At 37.9% G+C, this 20,987-nt stretch overlaps 1 protein-coding gene across 4 annotated transcripts; it reads right to left on the reverse strand.

Moving 5' to 3' along the window:
- Positions 1 to 189: 189 nt before the first annotated feature.
- lcorl (ligand dependent nuclear receptor corepressor-like) lies at positions 190 to 20,450 on the reverse strand. 4 transcript variants are annotated; one of them, XM_048197694.1, is made up of 8 exons: positions 20,266 to 20,422; positions 16,424 to 16,489; positions 14,839 to 14,918; positions 14,391 to 14,520; positions 11,887 to 12,099; positions 11,608 to 11,677; positions 1,577 to 6,039; positions 190 to 1,057 (listed from the first exon to the last, which is right to left on the reverse strand). In XM_048197694.1, exons 1-8 carry the CDS (start codon positions 20,402 to 20,404, stop codon positions 1,044 to 1,046), a joined length of 5,175 nt encoding a protein of 1,724 aa, XP_048053651.1. In that variant the 5' UTR covers positions 20,405 to 20,422; the 3' UTR covers positions 190 to 1,043. The 4 variants fall into 4 exon arrangements, with proteins under 4 accessions (XP_048053651.1, XP_048053650.1, XP_048053654.1 ...); XM_048197693.1 differs by having other exon boundaries at positions 11,608 to 11,680; XM_048197697.1 differs by lacking the exons at positions 190 to 1,057; positions 1,577 to 6,039 and adding an exon at positions 6,364 to 10,871 and having other exon boundaries at positions 20,266 to 20,450.
- Positions 20,451 to 20,987: the final 537 nt, after the last annotated feature.

Genomic DNA, 20,987 nt, shown 5'->3' on the forward strand with positions numbered 1-20,987 from the left:
GTAGAGGCCTTAACTAATGATATGGTTACAACAATGGGTAGTCCATTTAGGCCGAACTACCATGCTTTACCAGTAGATTTCAGGAGGTAGGTGTCACATACTGCTATAGATCAAAAATTAAGTTTGTTGGTTTTTTTTGTACAAATTTTGTATTTAAGAAATGAAATGTGGAACATATTTGCCTCTGGATGATCTTAAAAGCTTTTAATTTAAAAGAAAGAAAAATAGAATCTCACATCTTTCTCAGAGTAAAACATTACACCAAAAATACACTGTACATTATAACAATGGTTGTCAGAAATAAGAAAACATTTGGGGTGTGGTAGTGCAACAAGAACATAAACCTGGATGTAAATTAATGCTTAAATGATATTCCACAACTTGGCAAACAATCTAAATTCACAGAAGTTGTAAGAAAGGTTTCCATAAATACAGGGTAAAAGGACACTACATACACTTTGAGAATAAAAGAAGTGGAGACTACCATCAATTTCAAATTTCAGAATGCATTGTGAGCGGGCAGTTTTTGTCACACGTTTACCGACTTAATTACAGCACGAGAGGATTCCATTTGTATTCCAAACTTTAAAATATCTACATCATTAAAAAACAAATTTACTTTTTGCAAAATATAAAGAGCCATTACAACACAAATGATAATATATCAAGAAATGTGAAATGAAATGGTCTTCTCCAGAATTACATAAAAGTTAATACAAAAATCACAGGTTGGGCAAACCAAACATACTGCTCATGTAACCTTTGATACTCCATGTAACTAGAAGACATTTACTTCTCTTGGTTTGCACCAAAAGTAAAATTCAAATGAGATTTCAAAAGGAAAAATAAATGATTTTTACAAACATAAAAACACAAAACAAGTTTAAATAGTGCAACAAGTGTCTTAAAGTTTGTTTTTTCTTTGCTACATGACGCTTGCCGAGGTTGCGTGTCATAATGCTTGTGATACTCAGCCAGACCACTGTTGAAAGGCACCTTATGTTAGAGTTCAAGAAAATGTCTCGCACAAAACTGGTCCCAAGTTATTTCAATGAGCCTGTAAAGCAAAAATTGGAGACATTGAGAATTGAGTTCTCAGAGAATAGACTACAAACAGAACATGCTCCGTTTTAAAATCTTTACCTTAAAAAAAACAATTATTACACATTGAAAGCAAATAATCCACACTCCCAGAATCAACACAAAGTAAAAACTAGAAAAGAAAAAAAAATGTAACTGTTCAATTTAATATCAAAACATTCTTTACAGAGGCCAGAAACAAACTACGCCAGTATGCAGACAGGAGCATTTGGTCAACTTGTAGTCAGGTTAAACATACTGTTGCATTGGTCTGATGGTAACAAATCTCAGTACATGGGCGAATGAGTTACATTCAAATATCTGACATTAAACTGGATGGGTTATTATTCAGTTAAGTATGACTTGGAAAGATTTTCTTCAAACTTGCTCTGCCATAATGCTCAAATCCAAGCCTGTGCAGCTAGAATGCACCATTGTTTGTGTACTTGCATAAAGTATGCTTCAGGACTAATGAGAAATAATGCTTAAGACTTACCGAGCACAAAGTCACACCACCTTGTTCCCAGAACACCCCTGCTGCTCCTTGATTGTCTGAGCATTTTTGTTGGGGGAGATAGACTTGTGCTGCAACTTTTCCGTTTACCTCTTTTTCTTCCTCCCTTGCTCTGGCTTTTCAGGGATGAGGGCAGCTGTGCTGGAGAGTTAAGTGTCTCTCCCACCATAACATCTTCATTCTCCTCTTGTTCCGAGACATCATAGAGCTTTACTGTGCAAATGTTACATTCCTCTGTCGTTGACTTTGTGTTTGGGGAGTTGATCTTTTTCAGAAACACCCTGCACTCCTTTAGGGACTCTGGACTCCAAGCTTTGGAGCAGATTCTGTTCTGCTTTGAAATGTTGGCAATCCCAATCATTTTCTGAGGAGCTTTGACTAGAAGCTTTAATGCATTTTGAACTTTAATGACTGGTCTGGATGTCTTGTCTACCAAGTTAGGCATTTCTTTCATTAGTTCTAGTGTCTTAGCACCTGAAGTCATTGTCCTCATCTGGTCACGAAAAACGTTTTGTGCTGTATCATCTAATCTTATCCTGGGTCTGATTTTAAACTTAAGCCTTGCTCTAAGCAGAGCTGTTCTGTAAACAACCCATGTGCCACTAGACCTAGACATTTGCTGCCTAACATCATGCCTCAGATTAAGTGATGTGTTAAAAAGCTTTCTCTTAGCTTGTGACCTTGTTGATTTGGACAGCAATTCTTGTGCTTGTTTGTGCATTGACGGACTCTTTGGGACAACTTTAGCGAATTTTTTGACGTGTTTCCTGAGCCGCTCTGCTTGTGGACTTGGGCAAACATTCACTTTGCAATTGGGTCTGCTGAGGTTGTAATGAAAGACGTCCTTGGGATTTCTTGCAGTGGCCTTCTTTACAATTGCAAGGGACTGAGTTTCCGTGGACTGCATAAACCAGGTACAGAGCTTCTCCATATTATAGTTTTTCTCAAAAAGCATTTTAATAGCAGAAGCAGACTTCTTAACAGGAACATTAAGCTTCTCAGAAGTTTTTGGTTTAAGATCAGTTTTAATCTCTCCTGACTTGTTAGCCTCCAGGACATCTGATACCCAAGTGTTGGATATCAGTCTGATCCTCCTAGCTAACTCTTCATTTAAGGTCTCAGGTGATGCTGAGGTGGGCCACCACTTGAAACCCTCATTTGATGAGAAAATTGAGTCCACTGAAACTGCAGAAAAACGAACAATGTCTTTTACGCAACTGACATTCTTGGTCTTTATGGAAAGTGCATTGTCTGGGGGCTCCTCTTGTCTGTTCTTTGTATGCTGGCTGGCCTCACAGCTAGCCTTATTCAGCAGTAGTTTTCGTGACCTGCGAACTAATGCACAGGATCTGGCAGTAGCAATAGAGTGGAGCAAATGAATGGAGGGTTTCCGCTCTCTAACAGAATGTCTCACTGGTATGAGCTGCCCTCTGGTATTCCGATTATGTTCTTTCGGTGGATCCACTGTATCCTTGTGAATGTCAGCAGGAATGCCGATTGTCTTTTGCTCTTTGGAAGGATGAAATTCAACAAGAAGAGTCCTTCTGAGCAGATGTGAATCTTTTGTGTCCCTTTTCATGTGTATCTTTCTTTGTCTTGGTGACCCATTGGTGACTGTTACAGAGATCCCGGAAATTTTGACTTTGGGAGGTCTTCCTGGTTTTCTTGACACAGCTGTGTCACTCTGTCTTTGACATTTGATGTTGCTGCTAGATTGGACGCATTTCCTGTCTTCGATAGGCATAACAAAATGAAGATCTTTAAACTGATCTTTGGTCATTTGATCACTACTTGTCTTTCCAGAACATGTTTTACTGTACATGCCTCCATTACATACTTCATGAACATGTTGCTGTACAGGGAAATTACCCAAATCTTCAGAAACTACTCTCCTTGCCCTTCTTGATCTTCCATACACTATAGTGATTTTTAGATTTTTGTTTCCATCATCCTTAGAAGACATTTCTGTTGTTCTATGATTCACTGCATTGGAACTGGTTGTACCTGTTGAAGAACTTAAATCTGTTGTTTTTGGTTTTGGAGGTCTACCAATGGGACGTTTCACAGACTTCACAATGTGTGGTCCTATTTTTTTGGGGCGCCCAGGACGCCTTTTTACTGGAATTGTTTGATGTACAGTTGGTAGTGTTTCTTGGTTTTCATTTTCATTGTTTGAACAACTGGGCAATAATGCATCAAGTGAAACCACTTTTGGTGAAGTGCACTTGTTCCCAACACGCTCAGCAGTTTTCCCTGGCACAGATTCAAGGACTGAATCCTGGAATTGTTCATCTATGGCACTGCCTGCCCATGAGGATTCCACACATGGATCAAACATCTCTCCATGTGAATTTGAGCCAGAGGAAGCTGCTTTGAGTGTATATTTTACACCATCTTCACCTGTCACCGAGGAAACAAACATGAGCTTTATAGGACTATCATATTTCAGTCCAGATGGGCTTGCTTTAGCCTGTTGTGCACTCTCAGTGGTGGTAAAGTTAGACATAGTTTCAGTGGGACTGTGTGAGTCATTGTTTAGACTGTTGGTTCTATGGCGTTTAGATCTTTTTGATGGCGAGGTGGAATTCTGGCATGGTTTTCTTTTTCTTGTACTCTCTTTATCAGGATTCCTGACATTATTCTTGTGCTCAGATAGTAGCTCATTTTTGGATAAAATCTCACATTTCTGTGAAGCTTTGTTCTGTGGCACAACACAGTCTTCTGGTTTATCCACAGTTTGTAATGGCTGATCGTCACATTTATCACTTGGCCAAGCAATTTCTTCTGTGAAGCTAAGTGCCGCTGAGGTGCTGTCCTTTGGGGAATGCTTGGTGAATATACTCTCTGAAAAACAGGCTGCAAAATACATCTTTCGTGGCTCAGTGACATAGGAAGAGAAACGCTGAGGTGGTACAATATTTCGTCTGGACCTTCCAACTTGAACTGTCCGATTGTTCTCTTTTTGGATTTTTTTTTTCACCTTTTGATCACTGTCAGTTGTTTGTGATTGCACCTTTTTATCAGAAGCAGAAGGCAGTAGTTCCTCAAGACATACATGTTGGGGTTGAGCATGGCTTTCTTGATTATTTGATGTCTTTTCACTTTGTGCATGTGTTGTCAGATTTTCTATGGTATCTTTTATAGGCTCCGTGTAAACTCTGTCCAACTTTCTGCATTCAGATTTTTCAACAAGGGAATATGTAAGCTTTAAAGGTTTAACAGTTTTTAAGCAGCTATCTCTCTCAAAGCCTACATTCCTCTTGAAATATGATGGACTAAGTCTGACCAGATCTCTCTTGATTTGTAGGCTTTGTCTTCTTGATGATGGAAGGTCAGGTGACTTGCTCATGGCAACTAAAGTTTCCAATCTCTTTCGGGAACGCGTCTGAGGGGATTGCTGTTCTGTGGCTACATGCTGTTGTAAAAGCTCATTAAGGTTATAATCTTTGTCACTACTGTTGTGTAGCACAGTTGTTATAATCTCAGTCAAATGTGTGTCATCTCTTGTCTTGGAGATTTGACTAGAATGGGTAAGTAGATTTTGTTCCTTCTCTATAGGTTGGATACTCTTGAGCTTTTCAGTGACTCTATCCATTAGATCTCCAATAAAAGATCCACACTGGTGGTCATTCTCCTTCTCTGTGCGTGTATGCAACGTTACAACCTCTTTGCAACATTCATCAGGAGATCCCAGACAAAGAGAAGTGTTCGAGTACAAAGCTGTATCTTCATCCTCAGTTCTGTGAGGTAGGAGAGAAGGAGGTGCCATGTTCAGGGCCTTGCAGTCCTGAATGTGGAAGATACTGGACTTGACGGCTATTTTACAGTCCAGGTCCACAGGCTTTGGTGAGAGTGGTGGAGGGGAGGGGCTCCGGCTTCCTTTGCATCTTTTATGAAAGTTACAATCACCCTGAGGGGTGATTAGGGCACCTCTTGAATGAGAAATGTAGGCATGATCACCATTGTGCTGATGCTGCCATGAGGGTAGTTTTGAGTGAGTACAACAAACAGTGGTGTTAGAACAGATGACTTGGCCAACACAAGCCATGGATGTATTTTGGCAGCAATGTCCATGAATGTTCCTCAGACAGACACATAGAGGAGAAAATCCACATGTTGGAAGTCTACTAGCTGTTCTGCAACAAATGTCAGCAGTTACTGAGCAGTCACTTAATGAAAAGGTTGGAGCTTCATTAAGCATTTTTTTATCAGCCTGGCAGCAAAGGGATCCGGCCTTAGTCTGTCGTCTGTGAGCATCCCGCATAGATACAGAGATGTTGTAATCTTCCTGCATATCCTTTAAAATATAATACAGTAGAAGTCTATGATGGGAACAAAGCAAAGACAGGACCTTCTCCAACACAGTGACTCTCCAGACCTCTGGAGCTTTAGAATAATCTTCCTTCCCAAGCCTGGACTGGTCTTCCACACTTGGCCCTAAGGAACTACATAAATAAATCGGGTTAAGTCATTACTCAATCACTGACATAATCAATTTTCATAAATGTGAACTGAACTAACCCTTTCACCTCTTTTAACTCTGTTATGATGATTAATACATTTCAATTGGTTTAAAGGAATTACAAAATCCTACTATAAAAATATTGCATAATTATAAAACTTGCAAAGCTGTATTTAAGAGATAACCGCTTATCTTGTTAAAGGCACCACATAACATTGCCTTGTAAAGATGTTTTATCTATGCATAATTACAAATATGTGTAAAGGCCATAGAAAAAAAAAGCAAAAAAAAAAAGCAAACAACTCTGTATATGGAACAATTTTTTTATTGGTAACTTGAAGGCAAAGGATGGCGATTGTAGTAACGCTTACACTCAGGAAAACTATGTATATAGACAATTATCTTAAACTGAATAATTTTGTTTCCTGATAAATCGACATGTCTCCTGACCAATTACAAACCAACATTTGCAGGCAATATGTTGTCTTTTGAAAGTAAAATACAATACCTCAAAAGGTAACAGATTTGTTAAGGGTTAGAGAAAAAGATTAGAGAATGTTTAAAAAAAATTATATAAATGTTCTTTTTTTAAAATGCAGTATAGTTAAAAACACACTGGAGTAATATGCCTTCAGTATTCCACCTTATTACAATCAATTCAATTCTTGCTTAGATTAGCCTTATCCTAATCCTGAAATGTAAAAAAAAACACCACACCAAATATAAATATTTTAGACACAAATAAATGCTTAAAAGGACCAGTTTTCCCCACATTTAAAGTTGATCAAAAAGACAAAGATTAAATTTATATTAACCTGCCTGGGGTAAAAAGAAAACATCACATGTTGAGGAACATTACAAGACAAGGAACTCACTTATGCATGCAAGTGCAGTAAAGCATTTCACATATCAATGTGCAAGAGCAACAAAGTGCTTTAACACAAAACCAACACAATGTTTAAACTTCATATTCTGATTACATCAAAAGAAATAACACACAACACAAATACAATTATATATTAGAATTAGAGGGAATAGTACAAAATCAATCTTAGTGCAGCAGATATATGCATAAATAACTGATTGCAAAATTATTAATATCCTGAACCCGTTATGAATATGAAATTACATATACTTAGAAAGGCCTAAACTGGTGATATTGATCCATTTAATGATCCATCTATAATCAAGCCAAACTGTTTTGAAAAAAAAAAAAAAAAATTAAATATTTAAATAATTTTATATTTTGCCTTTCTGATCAATAACCTCTGCTGAACACGCTGTCCCCGTAAAATGGGAGAAAACTAATTGGTTTTGGATGAACCATATTTGGCTCTATAACAGAATCCTAAGGGCCCTTATTTTGATATAAAAGAACCGTTCTAACACAATCATGCTCTATGCTTTTTAGGACTGCTGTTACCCTGAGAATACTAGTGTTTTTTTGGACTGAAATTATACAGGACACTAATAGGATGTTAGAACAGCAATGTGAAAAAAAAAAAAAATAAATAAAATAATTGGTACCAACATTCTCCATAGGGAGCCTAAAAGTATCCCATATAATGAAAATTTAAGAGCGCAGTACTGACAATACATGTATATGATTTAAAGAATCTGCATGATATTAACACTTACATGACCACCCTTTACAAAGTGAAACTGTGCCTGCAACATATCTATCCCCGAGAAAAAGAACAGAAAAAGTTATATTGGTAATAATGGTAACGGTATATAAATCCACAGTACAGATTTTATATACGATCCACAGTAGTATATAAATACTTGTTTTTTGTTTTTAAAGATTTGTTATGTAAAACTGCTACTGGCCTACAGAATAACTGAGCCGTAGCTGCAAGAGCAGGCACTCTGTTGTTAAGAACAACAGCTGTGAGCTGTGAAGAACATTCAGGGTGGTTTAATAAATGCTTCTAAATCAGAGGTAAATTTAAGAATATATCAGTAAATCTGTTTTTAGGGCAGAGGGGAATTTAACTTCGAAGAACAACAAGAGGTAAACCATTTACAGAACATTCACAACACAAAGTTAAACATTAACATTGCATATGGAAAAGTTCATATTTCCAAAGCTTCAATCACAAAATTCACATGCTTCAACTACACTTTGCAAAGCACTACAAGTATACTTGTGAAACAGATATCCGAACTATGCTAAAAAAATGCCATTCAACGTCAGTATATGGCCATATCCTTCATCACAGGTATGCAACAATAACCTGTATCACAAGTACGTGTGCATCTTTTGTAAAGTGCAACTGAATTTTATATATTCCAACTATACAAGCTTCTAAACTCAGTTTAAAAAAAAAAACAAAAAAAAAAAAAAAAAAAAAAAAAAACAGGTCCATGCTATAAGGTAAATTACCAGTATCATAAAGTGAAACAGTTGTATAATAAGTCATTAAAAGCTATAGTAATCATTAACATGAAAGAAAGAAAAAACAACACAAAGCAAGAGCAGCTTAACTACAGAAATCTGGACAAATGAACAAAGCATTTCGGAGTAGCACTTGGACCAGGCTTTGCATTTCTGTCCCATGATAATTGCATCATGGAATATGGACAAGGAAAAATTCTGATCCAAGATCAGCAGCACCCTACTCTGAACTGCTTTGTTCATGGAGTGTATGTGGAGTGACAAGATGACCCTGAACTGTTTTGGTTACAGCAGACAGATGATGCTAGGATGTCTTTAGTGTGAGGAAAAACACACAATAATAGAGTAGAATTCAAATCAGCAAAGAGAATATTGAGTGAGGATTTCAGTAGTTCTGATTACTGAAAAAGTAATAAATATTAATCTATTATTCAGTGTAAAACAAACATTCACCGAGACTGCCATCAAGCATTTTTTTCCCCTGTGCACCATTCTGACATGCATTACATTGCCAATTTGCTGAGCAGATATGCAGGGGGAAAATGGAAAGGGGAAAGACGTATAGAAAGAGACAAAAAAAATGTGTGTATACAATTCTAAGTATCTTGACTTACCAAAAATAAAAATAAAAAATTAAATTAAAATCACTATCAGTGCAGGATGTGGGAAGTCTCATCCACAAAAAGCCTGAGATGGTCCAAGCTTTCACTCCAATGATCTGGCAACAGTCTTGATTAATGTACTTCATTGATACTTCATGAAACTGATATAATTACCTCTGTTATACAACAAAACGCAATAAGTATTAATAGTCCAAAAATATTTACATAGTGTTGTTCCTTTGTTGGAGTGGAAACTTGTACCTATATCTACCCATTGCATATATGGTTAGACATCTCCCACTGGTGAGTTAAATGGGATGTTAGTCATGCTGTCACCAAATTTGCCACACAGACACCATAAAAATACTGTTAATAGACTTGAAATAAAATGACCAGTCTCTACAAAGACTAATCAGTGTGAAAGCTGCATACAACAATCATTAAGCTGAGATTAGCTTATGTATTAACAAAACCTGAATATTTCTTAGTTTTAAAACTGTAATTAACTTAAAAATCAACAGTGCTTTACAATATTTTAAATATATATATATTCATAGAGATATCCACAGTGAAAACCCTGAATAGATTTTTTAAAGGCATGTTTTGAGACTTGATAAAATGTACCATTTAACCTGTGGTTGAGGATTCAAGTGTATCTTCCAAGTCTGAATGAGGTCTTGACTGCATGTTGAAGAAAAAAAAAAAAAAAAAAAAAAACCCTTCTGTTGGCTGCGGTTTAGGTGATGTTTTAGTTAAAACTATCTCTAGGAAATAGTTGAGGTTTTGGTTTTGAGTTAAGACTGTTTGTAGGCAGTAGATGAGGCATTGGTTGTTGTCCCTGACTTTCCGAAGCCTGAGGTTGCCGCTTCAACAAGGCGGAGCTTCTTTTTTGGTGGGGTCTTGAGCGTGCCCGTTCGCTCTTTGACTTTGTACTCAAGGGTGCTGTGTGGAACCCCATAGACACCCTGAGCTTTTGACACGCTCATCTTCCCACTCATCACCATAGCTATGGCCTCCTCCAGGATATCGTGGTCATATTGCCGATAACGGCCCCGCTTTTTCCGTGGCTGCTTGTCTCGACGGTCATCATCTCCACAGTCAACCAGACTTCCGGTGACGCTCACGCCAACACTCCCGTTTTTTATGTTCAGACACAGTGGTGGCAGGTCACCCTGGAGTAGACGTGACTCGAGGCCTGAGTGGCTTTCGACCAAGCCCTGTTTAGGGAGAATGGTCTTCAGCTTGTGGAAAGCAGTGGAGCCATCAGAGGCTTTGTTGGCTTGGTACATAGCATCCACCAGGCCAGCCAGATCCAGTTGGGCTTTGGGCTGAGCGCTAAAGCGTACCTGAGGGATTCGGATGTGCACAGCTGGCCCAGCGGCAGGACTCTGAGGAGATATGGTTGGCTCGGTGTTGGCGAGAGGCCTGCCGTTCTGCTCCCGTAGCTGCGAGACCATCCTCTGCAAGGTTAAGTGGTGAAGGTATGACGAGGCAGTCACAGCTGCTGGAAATTTCAGCTCGGTGTGCTCTGGTGACGTAAATTTACATTTTCTTACTTCGGATTGCTCGGACTGGGAGCGAGCCCATGCTGCTACCTTCTGCAGAATGAGTCGAGTGTCGTTGGTTGGCCAAACCGACTCTGTCTTCGGCGATAAGGCCTCTGTCTGAAGCTGTAAGGTTTTATGAGGTATCCCGTATAGTATGGCTGCTTTGTGAATGTCCAGTGATCCAGAACGAATATCTTTCAAGGCTTTAGAGAGCAAACCTTCTGCAAACTCAGAGCTGCGATCCAAATAGTCCTCTCTGATTGGTCTCCTAAGGGGAGGTGGGTGGGAGGATGAGAAACGAACGTGTGAGCGGACCAATGACAGGACGCACTCAGGGTCCACTCCTTTACTGCCTTGTCTTTTGGTAACATCACTCACTTCTCAAATGTCTGTATAACACAAAGCCTTTGAGTTGTTTGGGGGTAAACACTTTGTTTTTGGCCTTAGGTTGCAAACGATACTTCTTGGAAGGACAGTCTCTCGTCAATTGTGTGGAGAAAGACAAGCGTCTATGGGAGTACTTCCAGTATCTTTGCAATGCAGATGCATTTTGTAAGACTCAGGTATTTATTTCTCATGTGAAAATACTGCATAAACCAACGAATAGATAAATAAACAAATAAATAAATACAGGTGGCACAAAGGAACAAATAAAGCCCCTGACTGCTGGCAAACGTGACGTTACCTTCCAACAAGTTAGAAAAGAGTCAACCCTTTGGCAGTGCAACAAAACAACCACTAAATTGTACATTGAAAACACATCAAATGTATGAGGAGTAAAATTTGTTCACACAAAATGATCAGATAGGATACAAAGGATACAAATGAAACAAGACTCAAACACAAAAAAATATTTTTGAAATAAAAACAAATTTTTACTGGGTCAAAATGTTACCAGTTAAAAGACCATTTCGGTACCAAATTGTCTTTGGATTTGTTAGGACGAGGACAAACAGTCAAACACACAATTTGGTAAACGATAAAGGAAAAGGAGAAGTACTCACCCTGAAACTTTATGTTGAGTGGTTTCATTTTCTGAAGATGTGTTTTTCTTAGAGAGGTCAAGTACTCCATCTACTATGAGAAGTAATCCATGAAAAACAGCAATTAATAAAGTTTGAGAGCACATGCACAAAATCAAATTTTGCAAACTGTAAATTCACCCTGTTTATTCAGAGTTTAGTTCCTTCCAGACTATGCTTAATAAATAAAAGTCAATAGACCACTTTCTCTGAAAACAAGGAAAAATTTCTGAATCTGTATGGACATGGTGGTGTGCTTACCTTGCAAGGCCTGAGAAGCTCGGCTTACTGTGAGGTCCAGGGGCCCATCAGGATCTGGTTGTTTAGGGAGCAGCTCATTGTTGTCACTCAGGCCATTCAGGCCCTCATGAGCCTGGCTTTTACATGCATACTCTAAGGCAAACCGCTGAATCATCTTGCGCATCAACTCCTGCGCCACCAACGGTATACTGGAATCGCAGCTCTGAGGGAATTCTGGAAAATTGATCACCACAGAACTAGATGAAGATCCCATCTCATGCATTTGCAAAACACAAGTTCCTTATGTAAAAACATTATCTACTTTCACAACATGTCTTTTTTTTTCACAATTTGTCTTAAAACATAATATTTCAAGAATTAATAATAAACTGAATTTCTTATATGCACAACAACCATAACAAATCTGAAAGCTTGCTCTCTCTCTCCTTGTGTTCCATCATTTTTGGACAATAAATAAATCAAGCACATCCCATTTTTGCAATATTTGACTTATTCACATGTAAAGTTTGAGATTTTAAGGAGGAGCAAAAGCACATCGCTGGAAAGCAATAGAATGAGGCACAATAATAGTAATCTCAATTATCGAATTTTCATAATTGTTGGAAGCCAAAATCGAAACGGAAATTCAATTGTGATTTTCAACTGTAATCACACAGCCCTACCACCCAAAGTAAATTATATAAATAATTTTAAAAGCATTCAAAACCTAAAGGGGGTCAACCATGTTGCATAGTAAAATGAATAAGCGACCACCAACAGAATCACTTTGGGTGGGGATGTGCTATGTTGCATAGTAAAAAAAGTCATTCATTTATCAAGAAGACACGAGCGAGTGCAGATCTTTTTGTTTTTTTCATTTGAAAGCATTGATATTTCTACAGATTTACACCCGAGAATGCACACAGGCCGGGAACCTGCAACAGAATCGTGTCGGTGGGTGGAAAATAGGGATGTGCACAAATAGACGAATATTCGTTCTTTAATTAATATTCGAAAAATAAAAATACTATTCGAATTTTACTATGTTGCTTTGCTGGCCGTAAATGCAGTCAATCCATGATAAATCCTAAGCACTAAAACTCGCAGTTATAACTAAATGCACCAGGTGGCGCTGTGGAGCGTGTTTAACAAGTTTATTTATCTGCCTCGCAAAGTTTGGAATTACTTAGATGAAAATGATCTTACAAAATGGAATTACTTTTGATCAAATTAATTAATGAAACCGAGTTATCATAATATCAACACCATATTGAGAAAGCACATGAAATCTAAATACCCATCGAGTGAGGAAAGACAGCTGTCCATCACTGCATTCACTACAGGTAAGCGCAACTGTAAGTTATCCCCGAGTGAGCCAAGATGATAACTTATCTGATAGCAAAATGATTTTGAGACATATGCTTCCTTTAAGTTTCGTCGAGGGAGATATATTTACGAACAGAAAACAAAGTGCTACTGTTAGAAACTTAGCTTAGCACACAGTTATGTAGGCTATTATTATCTTTGTGTCTCTGCAACGTCTGTCAGCACGGGTCGTTTTCTGACCCGAGCATGTGGATATTATTGTTTTTCTCAACATGAACGTGAAACAATATAAACACGATAACCATATACTGACTCAAGTGTATTATGTACGTTTTGTACAATAACTGGCGCTGTCTGCTTTATAAGTATTTTTCCTGCTCGCGCTGCTTGATATTAAATGCTTTTGTTCTTAATATTTTCTGTTTACACATATTGTGTAATGCTTTGAACTAAAAGAAAACCTTAAGATATAATGTAAGCTTGTTGTGTATATTGCCTAATCGTAAGCTTGTTCAGAAATGGTTACAAAATATTGATGAATATAAAACAATAACGTCTTTCTCGTTTAACCTCATTTAAATAAACAAATATTTGAATATTCATTTTTTAAGAGCCCAAATCTGAGTATCTGAGCATGTGACTGCCTTTCTGAGTTGTCTACAGCCAGAGGATACAGGATATGTTCATTCGCTTTTATAGTCAGGTATTTGAACATGTTTTTTGTGTGTAAAAAGTACTTGCAAGAAAAGCTTGTAACTAAACATTATTTAAGGCTATTTTTTATTCATTAAGTCACTGATATAGTAACTGTTGTTGTCAAGTAAGCTTTATTCATAATGTTTCCTCCGTTGCAAGCCTATGCACTCCTCTAATCTGTCTAGCTGCTGAACTGCTCTCCCTGGTGACTTTGGCCTCCTTTGGCCCGACAACATCACGTCATTAATCAATGTTTGTGAATCTATTTAAATCGGCAGAAGACAGAATCACGATTCATATGTGAATACATTTTTCCCCCAGCCCTATTGATAAGCCTATTCATTTTGCCATCTTACCTTTACAGGTTTATATGGATCATGGTTTATATTTTTGGATCATGACCCTCAAGTTGAAGACAACTGCATTGCAATTGTACATTATGTAATAGGTGTCACAATATATTTGCTCTGTATGGATAATGGGAATGAAAATGTATTTCTCACCCTTCTTTCGAAATATAGAATAGAGGAATCGGTCTGCTTGGCACTGGAGTTTATCAGAGGTGGACAGGCCCTGAGGTGGGGGGGTTTCAGCAGGGGGTGGCGACCCGGGCACGGCCACAACAGGATGGTCCTATGTCAAAAAAAAAAAGAAAAGTGTATTCAGTTCAGTTAGGACTTGAGTTACTGACACCTGTCACATACATCCCAAAGTCTTGATTATAGTCTCAAAGGCTTGAATTGTGATCCATTATAATTAATTACAATGTATGTGTTTACAACTTGTTTAACTATATATTATAAAGATTAAGAGTGCATTATTAAAACACCCAAAACAACAGCTGCTAAACACAAAGAATTATTCATTCTATACAAATGTCAAAGCAAGTCTTTTTTTGCCAACTAACACCCCATAATAAACATCTCTTGTGGCTTTTGAGGGTTGACTTACATTCAGTTTCTCTAGCTGCAGGTTGCAAAAGGAGCAGTTTGCATCAATGGACCAATCATCCACAGCCTCTGGTTCACACTCTGAGGGAAAATCAGATGATTCATTGTCAGTATCTACCTATTTTTAAGCACATTGGTAACACTTTACAATAATGTTCATTAGTTCATTAGTTAACAGTTAACTATATTAGTTAACATGAACTAATAATGAACTGCACTTATACAGCATTTATTAATCTTTGTTAATGTTAATTTCATAATTTATTAATACGTTATTAAAATCTTGTTAACATTAGTTAATGCACTGTGAACTAACATGAACAAACAATGAACAACTGTATTTTCATTAACTAATGTTAATGAAGATTAGTAAATACAGTAACAAATGTATTTTTCATGGTTAGTTCAAGTTAGTTAATACATTAACTAATGTTCAACTAATGAACCTTATTGTAAGTGTTACCAGCACATTTTGGGATATCTCATAAAAATAAATAAATAAAACAGGATGGAAATGCAAAGATGCGCATAAATTCTAAAAATGCACATAAAAAATACGTATGTGCTCAATTGAGGCGAATGCATTTTTTATCTGATAAGACATGCGCATAAACTATGATGAAAACACATTTACCGAATAAATCCCTCGATGCACAACAAAAAACTTGCGTGACTTTGCCTCAACAGTGGATGTGATTGGATAACTGGACTAACCAGCGGATCAGTCTCATTGCACAACATCTCAAATGTAGGTTTGATCATTCTGAAATGCCTGAGCCAAAGTCTGTCATCAGAATGATGACCTCCCAGAACTGTCTCACGTTACTGCATTCCCAAACACCAGGCAACGGAACGCAAGATAACATGACAGCATTTATTGTAGGGATGTTAACAATTAATCGATGATCGATTAATTGTCAAAAATTTAACTGATAAAACTTATCGATGTTCAATTAAGCAAGGTCATCATTAGAGTGCATAGTTGAGGTGCATGCAGCTCATGAGCAAAACACATCCAGCAGACAAATGTTTAAAAATGAAGCAAACGCGCTGTAGTTACTTAATATGCCCCCCGTAAACCTAACCCATGTAATTACCTTATATTACCCAGTACTGTCTTAGCTTAGTACTCTGTAATTACGCATAAGTGCGTGTATTGTAAAATAAAATGCAACCTGGTTTACTAATGTTTTAATCAATTAATTTAATCAATGATTGATTTGGGGAATTTATGTAAATTGACATCACATTGCATTTCGTCTGCACGCTCTGAGGTGCAAGTAATTTATAATGGAGGAAAAAGAGCCAAATTTCTTCCCTGATTGCACCAACTACCATTTTTATTAGCTATTTTGCGGCAATTTACCAGTAAGTGACAATTTTCTTCTATTGAACACATGGAAATGATGGAAACGATGCTTTATTCGCAAATGATTCATGCGATATTCCGATTCCAAGTTAAATTTGCAACTTTGGATGGAAACATAACTGGTGTCGATTAGTTATAAAGCTCAACACTGATATTATGAGAGAAAGGAAGAATTTAAATATTATATAGCACACACACAAACACAAACACCACTCACCATCAAATATATTGAGATCTTGCAGAAGCCTTGGTCCATATATTCCCTCCAGTATACTTTCAAACCCTGCAAACAAACACAATATCATCTTATCTGTATGAAAATAAAAAGTTCTCTAGAAAAACACATTATCATAAGTTCATTGAAATCAAAAATTTGAGTTAATATAATGGAGATTAGTTTAATCAACAGAAACTCAAAATATTATGTTATGTGAACCACAATTATCTAAGTTGATTTGACAAAAGAAAAGTTAAAGTGCATATAAACATTCATCAATGCACAGATCAGTTAAGATAAACAGAAGCTCAAGTATGCTTGCTTGACGTGCAAGAACCAAGGAGGTTCATTCTTGTGTGTTAAGCCCGGAACACACCAAGCCGACGGTCGACCGTCGGGCAGTTTTTGTGTGTCGGCCGACTAAGTTTTCTCAGTGTGTTCCGCACTGTCGGCTGAAGTTGGTCCTCGTCGGCTTTTTTTCAGCCGTTTCGACATCGCCGTCGGGCCGTCGAAGAGAGAGAGAACTCTGATTGGCTGTTCAGTATAGCAAACAAGTCAGTTCACGAGAATATAAGCAAAAGTTATGAACGCAAGCAAGTCAGTCATGACGGCACAGACAGAAGGTTGTTCTAATTTTACGTCATCTTACCTACATATTTTCATAATAATGGAGAGGATTAAAGAATGTGATCAGCATGATTGATATTCAAAATGGTAAGCAAGAGCTGCTTTGTTTATGGTTTGTATACATGCAGTCTTAGTTTCACTTTCCCTTTTTGAATGACGAATATAGACAAATACATCTGCTTAAATAGTAATTTCCTTTACACGCAGGCGCAGAATGCGCATGCTAGTTGACAGTCAGCTGAAGTTCTTTCGGAACTCACGTCTCAGCCGACGTGAGGCGACAACACCGTCGGCTTTCGTTGCCACTAATTCTTTGACGTCAGGTTGGTGTGTCCCGGCCTTTACGCAGCACGTTTGGGCTAGAGGTCTGCATTCCCGTGGCTCTCCCACGGGACCGGATAAGATTTCTTGCTGAGCGGGATTAAATTTTGAATGAAAGGCGGACTGTGGTTGGTAACTATAGTGTACTTTAGATGGGAACAGGCGGTCTGACAATAACCCGGTCACTCCCGAGATGCTTTGACATCAGCGCATCTGTGCTTGAACCTGAAGTGAACAAAACTTTCTGCAGTGGTGGCATTCACACAGTCCCCAGTTCCCTGTCCTGAGAAACCTGGAAAGATATGTTCTTTGCATTAGAGGTCTGCGTGAGTGCACCTTCAGAGAACATTCAACCTTTGTGATCGGATTTTGGAGGAGAGACGATCTGAAACGGTCGTCAGTCAGCGTCATTCTGTTCTTGCGTGGATGTTAAAAAAAATAATTTTATTTTGCAGTATAGCTATTAAGCCAACAGTTTTCATCTATATGTATTTTTGGCTTAGCCTATAGTTTTGAGGGACATGTTGTAGGCTATTTAATTTTATATATTTATATATTTATATATTTTAATATTTAATCCTAATTTTCTCTGTGATATTTAGCCTATTATTCTTTGTGACATTTTTTCTCTAACATTTTTTGGATGTTGACAGCATAATAAGACAAATAAATAAAAATCTTGTATATGCTATGCAACATTTTATATTTGTTATCCCCAATCACTCTCTTTCTTTAGGGGAAGTTTAAATGCGAGATTCTGGAAACAATCTAAATTTAGCGGGACCCGTCGGGTCGGGAAGAAAATCACTATATGCGGGTGAACACAGAGTTAATTTTAGGCAGGAGTGGGTGCGTGCGGAATAGAACCTTGCAGGAGCAGGCAGAAGCGGGACGGAAAAAACAGTCCCGCGCAGACCTCTAGTTTGGGCTTCCGTAAGAACCAATGAGGTTTGGTCTCATGCATCAAGCAGGATCGGTTGAGCTTCTGTTTATATGAGAATAAAAGCATAAATTCAGTCTGTTCATCATATAAAGCAATCATGTCTCCAGAAAATTTGGACTAAGCCACTCAATTGACCCGTCGCCGGGAGTTTGATTGACAAGCGAGCTAACCAATCAGAACGCTGAATCCGCCATTTTGCCCGACAAAGCAGTCAAGAGTTAGAAGATTAACCTTGGTGGACTTAAACTTGAAAAATGGTGTGTACTGACATCTTTCCGCGTTTGAAACAACATTCCTTCTCATGTTCATTCATGTTTATTTGATGCTATAAATGAACTAGTAGGAAGAGATGATCGGTTCACGAGCCGCTTGAGCTGAGGCACTACAGCAATCTGTCACGACACATAAAAAAAAAAAAAACACAAAATGTTTTTTATTGTTTGAATTTCTTTTAGAAAAAAATTACACAGTTTGAAAGCTGGGACTTTGTTTAATATCTTAAGTAACCTGCTCTGTCTTGTCTGTCGACATGTTGTCAGTGTCCTCTTTGCTCCGCGATGTATTTTTCACTGCTTGTGGTGTGACAGCGCCATGGCTTGTCGGACAAAGCAACAGTAACTAAGGGGGGCGGGTCTTTGCGAAGGGTCAATTCGTATGGATTAGTTTTACAATCTCTTTATGAACTTTTTGAAGCGTCAAAGTGGTAATTGCGTAGCTGTCAATGAGGAATACAGAACTGGCTCAGATTTTATTAAAATATCTTCATTTGTGTTCTGAGGATGAACAAAAGTCTTACAGGTTTGGAACACCACAAGAGTGAGTAAATGATGACAGAATTTTCATTTTTAACCTTTTAAAACCATACAACTCACAATCTGTTAAACTGGCATTCTATTGATCATTCTACCCCACTGAAGTAAAAAAAAAAAAAACTAGTTTTATTTTAAATTTGCTTATTTTATTAGCGCAAATTTAATATATAGTTGTAACAGGGTTGCAAGCAAAATGTAGACAACACGATTAGAGTAATATATATATATATATATATATATATATATATATATATATATATATATATATATATATATATATATATATATATATATTATACAAACACGACTGCAAATGTATTTGATGAAAAATTATTACAACATATTATTACTATTATTAAAAATACCGTTTAAAGTATCAACTGCATGGCTATAGTTTGACATAAACCCCGGAGGTTACAGTGATCCGTTTATGCAGCAAACAGTCATGTGAACGTGTGGATTTACGCTGACCACTGTAAACTCGGCCAAACATTTGTCAACACTACTGTTTTACCATATTTTACTAGAGTAAAGTCGCAATCTATTCAACTACCCATTTTCAAAACATCAAAAACGCACAACGAACATTCAACATTTCACTAAAGACAAACATTCCCTAGCTAATGGCTTCTTAAAGCTGTACTACTTTTAAAAATATCGTCAACAAACAAGGGGCAATGGTGAAAATGACCATAATTCATGAGAGAGAGATTCAAAAGCCGGACCTTATTGATGCTCTATTAATATAATACGATTACACAGTCATTTGTTCATCGGTATTCGGTGCAGAAAAGGGTCAGTGAGTGCAAAGCTAACTCGGTTATCGAGGAATCAAGAAGTAACGTTAGGGACAAAGAAAATGGAGCCGGTGTTGGCCGTTTTTTTCTGTTAGCTACAAAAGCTACCCAAGGGCTCGCGTCGGGCGGACGACGACTCTCGCTAATGATATTTTTGAACTTGACACACGCTCGCTTAGCAACTCTGCGAGCTAACAGCGGCTGGGGGAGGGAGCTCCGCGAGACCCAGGCAAGAAAGAAACCGAGCGCGAGACTGAGCGAATGGGTGCTCGAGAGCAATGCGTCCGCTTATGGAACCAAACAAATAATGGCTTTTCCGAACACGGGGTGTTTTGATCTTACCGACACAGTGGATGAGTTTGTGTCGCCACGAGTCGAGTTCCCGCCGGAATCCTTTTCTTTCGGCCGTGCATTTGGAGCTCCGGCACTGGGTCGCCATTCTGTCCGTCCACCTTCCCCCCGGCTCTAAGTGTGACGTCATAGCACGTCATCCATATCAGGGCTCCGATTGATTGACACGTGTCAAAACAGGCTAGGGGCGGGGCTTAGCTATGTAAACAACCTTCCCCCTGGCCCAGTATGTGCATTTATTCAGTAAAATTGCTAGATAAATACCCTTCTGTGTGCCTTTTAAGGTATGGAATATTATGGTATCTACTTGGTGAACTGCATGCAGTGCACTTAAATTCCAGTTAATTTTGTCTTTTATTAGTACAAAAATGCTCTAAAATGACACGTCTGCACCTGTTATCTAAATTAAACTCTTGTACCAGTACTATTCTTACCTGTAACAATCCTTAGTCACACAATTGTTTAGACCTTTACAATGTGTTCAAACTATCAGCTCTTATGTAACAGATTGTACTTTTTAATCATCAACCAGAAGCTGATTGTAATGGTAATTCACTTGGAGTCCTATAATTGCCACATAAGCAGCTTTACCAGTCAGGAGATCAACCAAATATCACATAATGTCAACTAAATTCTAAAAGTTTAAAATTACGATACATCATTTTCTTGACTTTAATTGTGCTCTAGCATTTAACTGTGGCATATCAGGAATG

The sequence above is a fragment of the Megalobrama amblycephala genome, linkage group LG7, assembly GCF_018812025.1.
Source record: "Megalobrama amblycephala isolate DHTTF-2021 linkage group LG7, ASM1881202v1, whole genome shotgun sequence".
Lineage (NCBI taxonomy): Eukaryota > Metazoa > Chordata > Actinopteri > Cypriniformes > Xenocyprididae > Megalobrama > Megalobrama amblycephala.

Excerpts from the sequence above, each read along its gene's own strand:
- lcorl (XM_048197693.1), bottom strand. The coding sequence starts at position 20,404 with ATGACGTCACACTTAGAGCCGGGGGGAAGGTGGACGGACAGAATGGCG. Across the intron at positions 14,919-16,423 it reads AGATCTCAATATATTTGATG|AGTGTGAACCAGAGGCTGTG; the intron begins GTGAGTGGTGTT and ends ATTTTCCCTCAG. Across the intron at positions 12,100-14,390 it reads TTCTATATTTCGAAAGAAGG|AATTCCCTCAGAGCTGCGAT; the intron begins GTGAGAAATACA and ends TCAATTTTCCAG.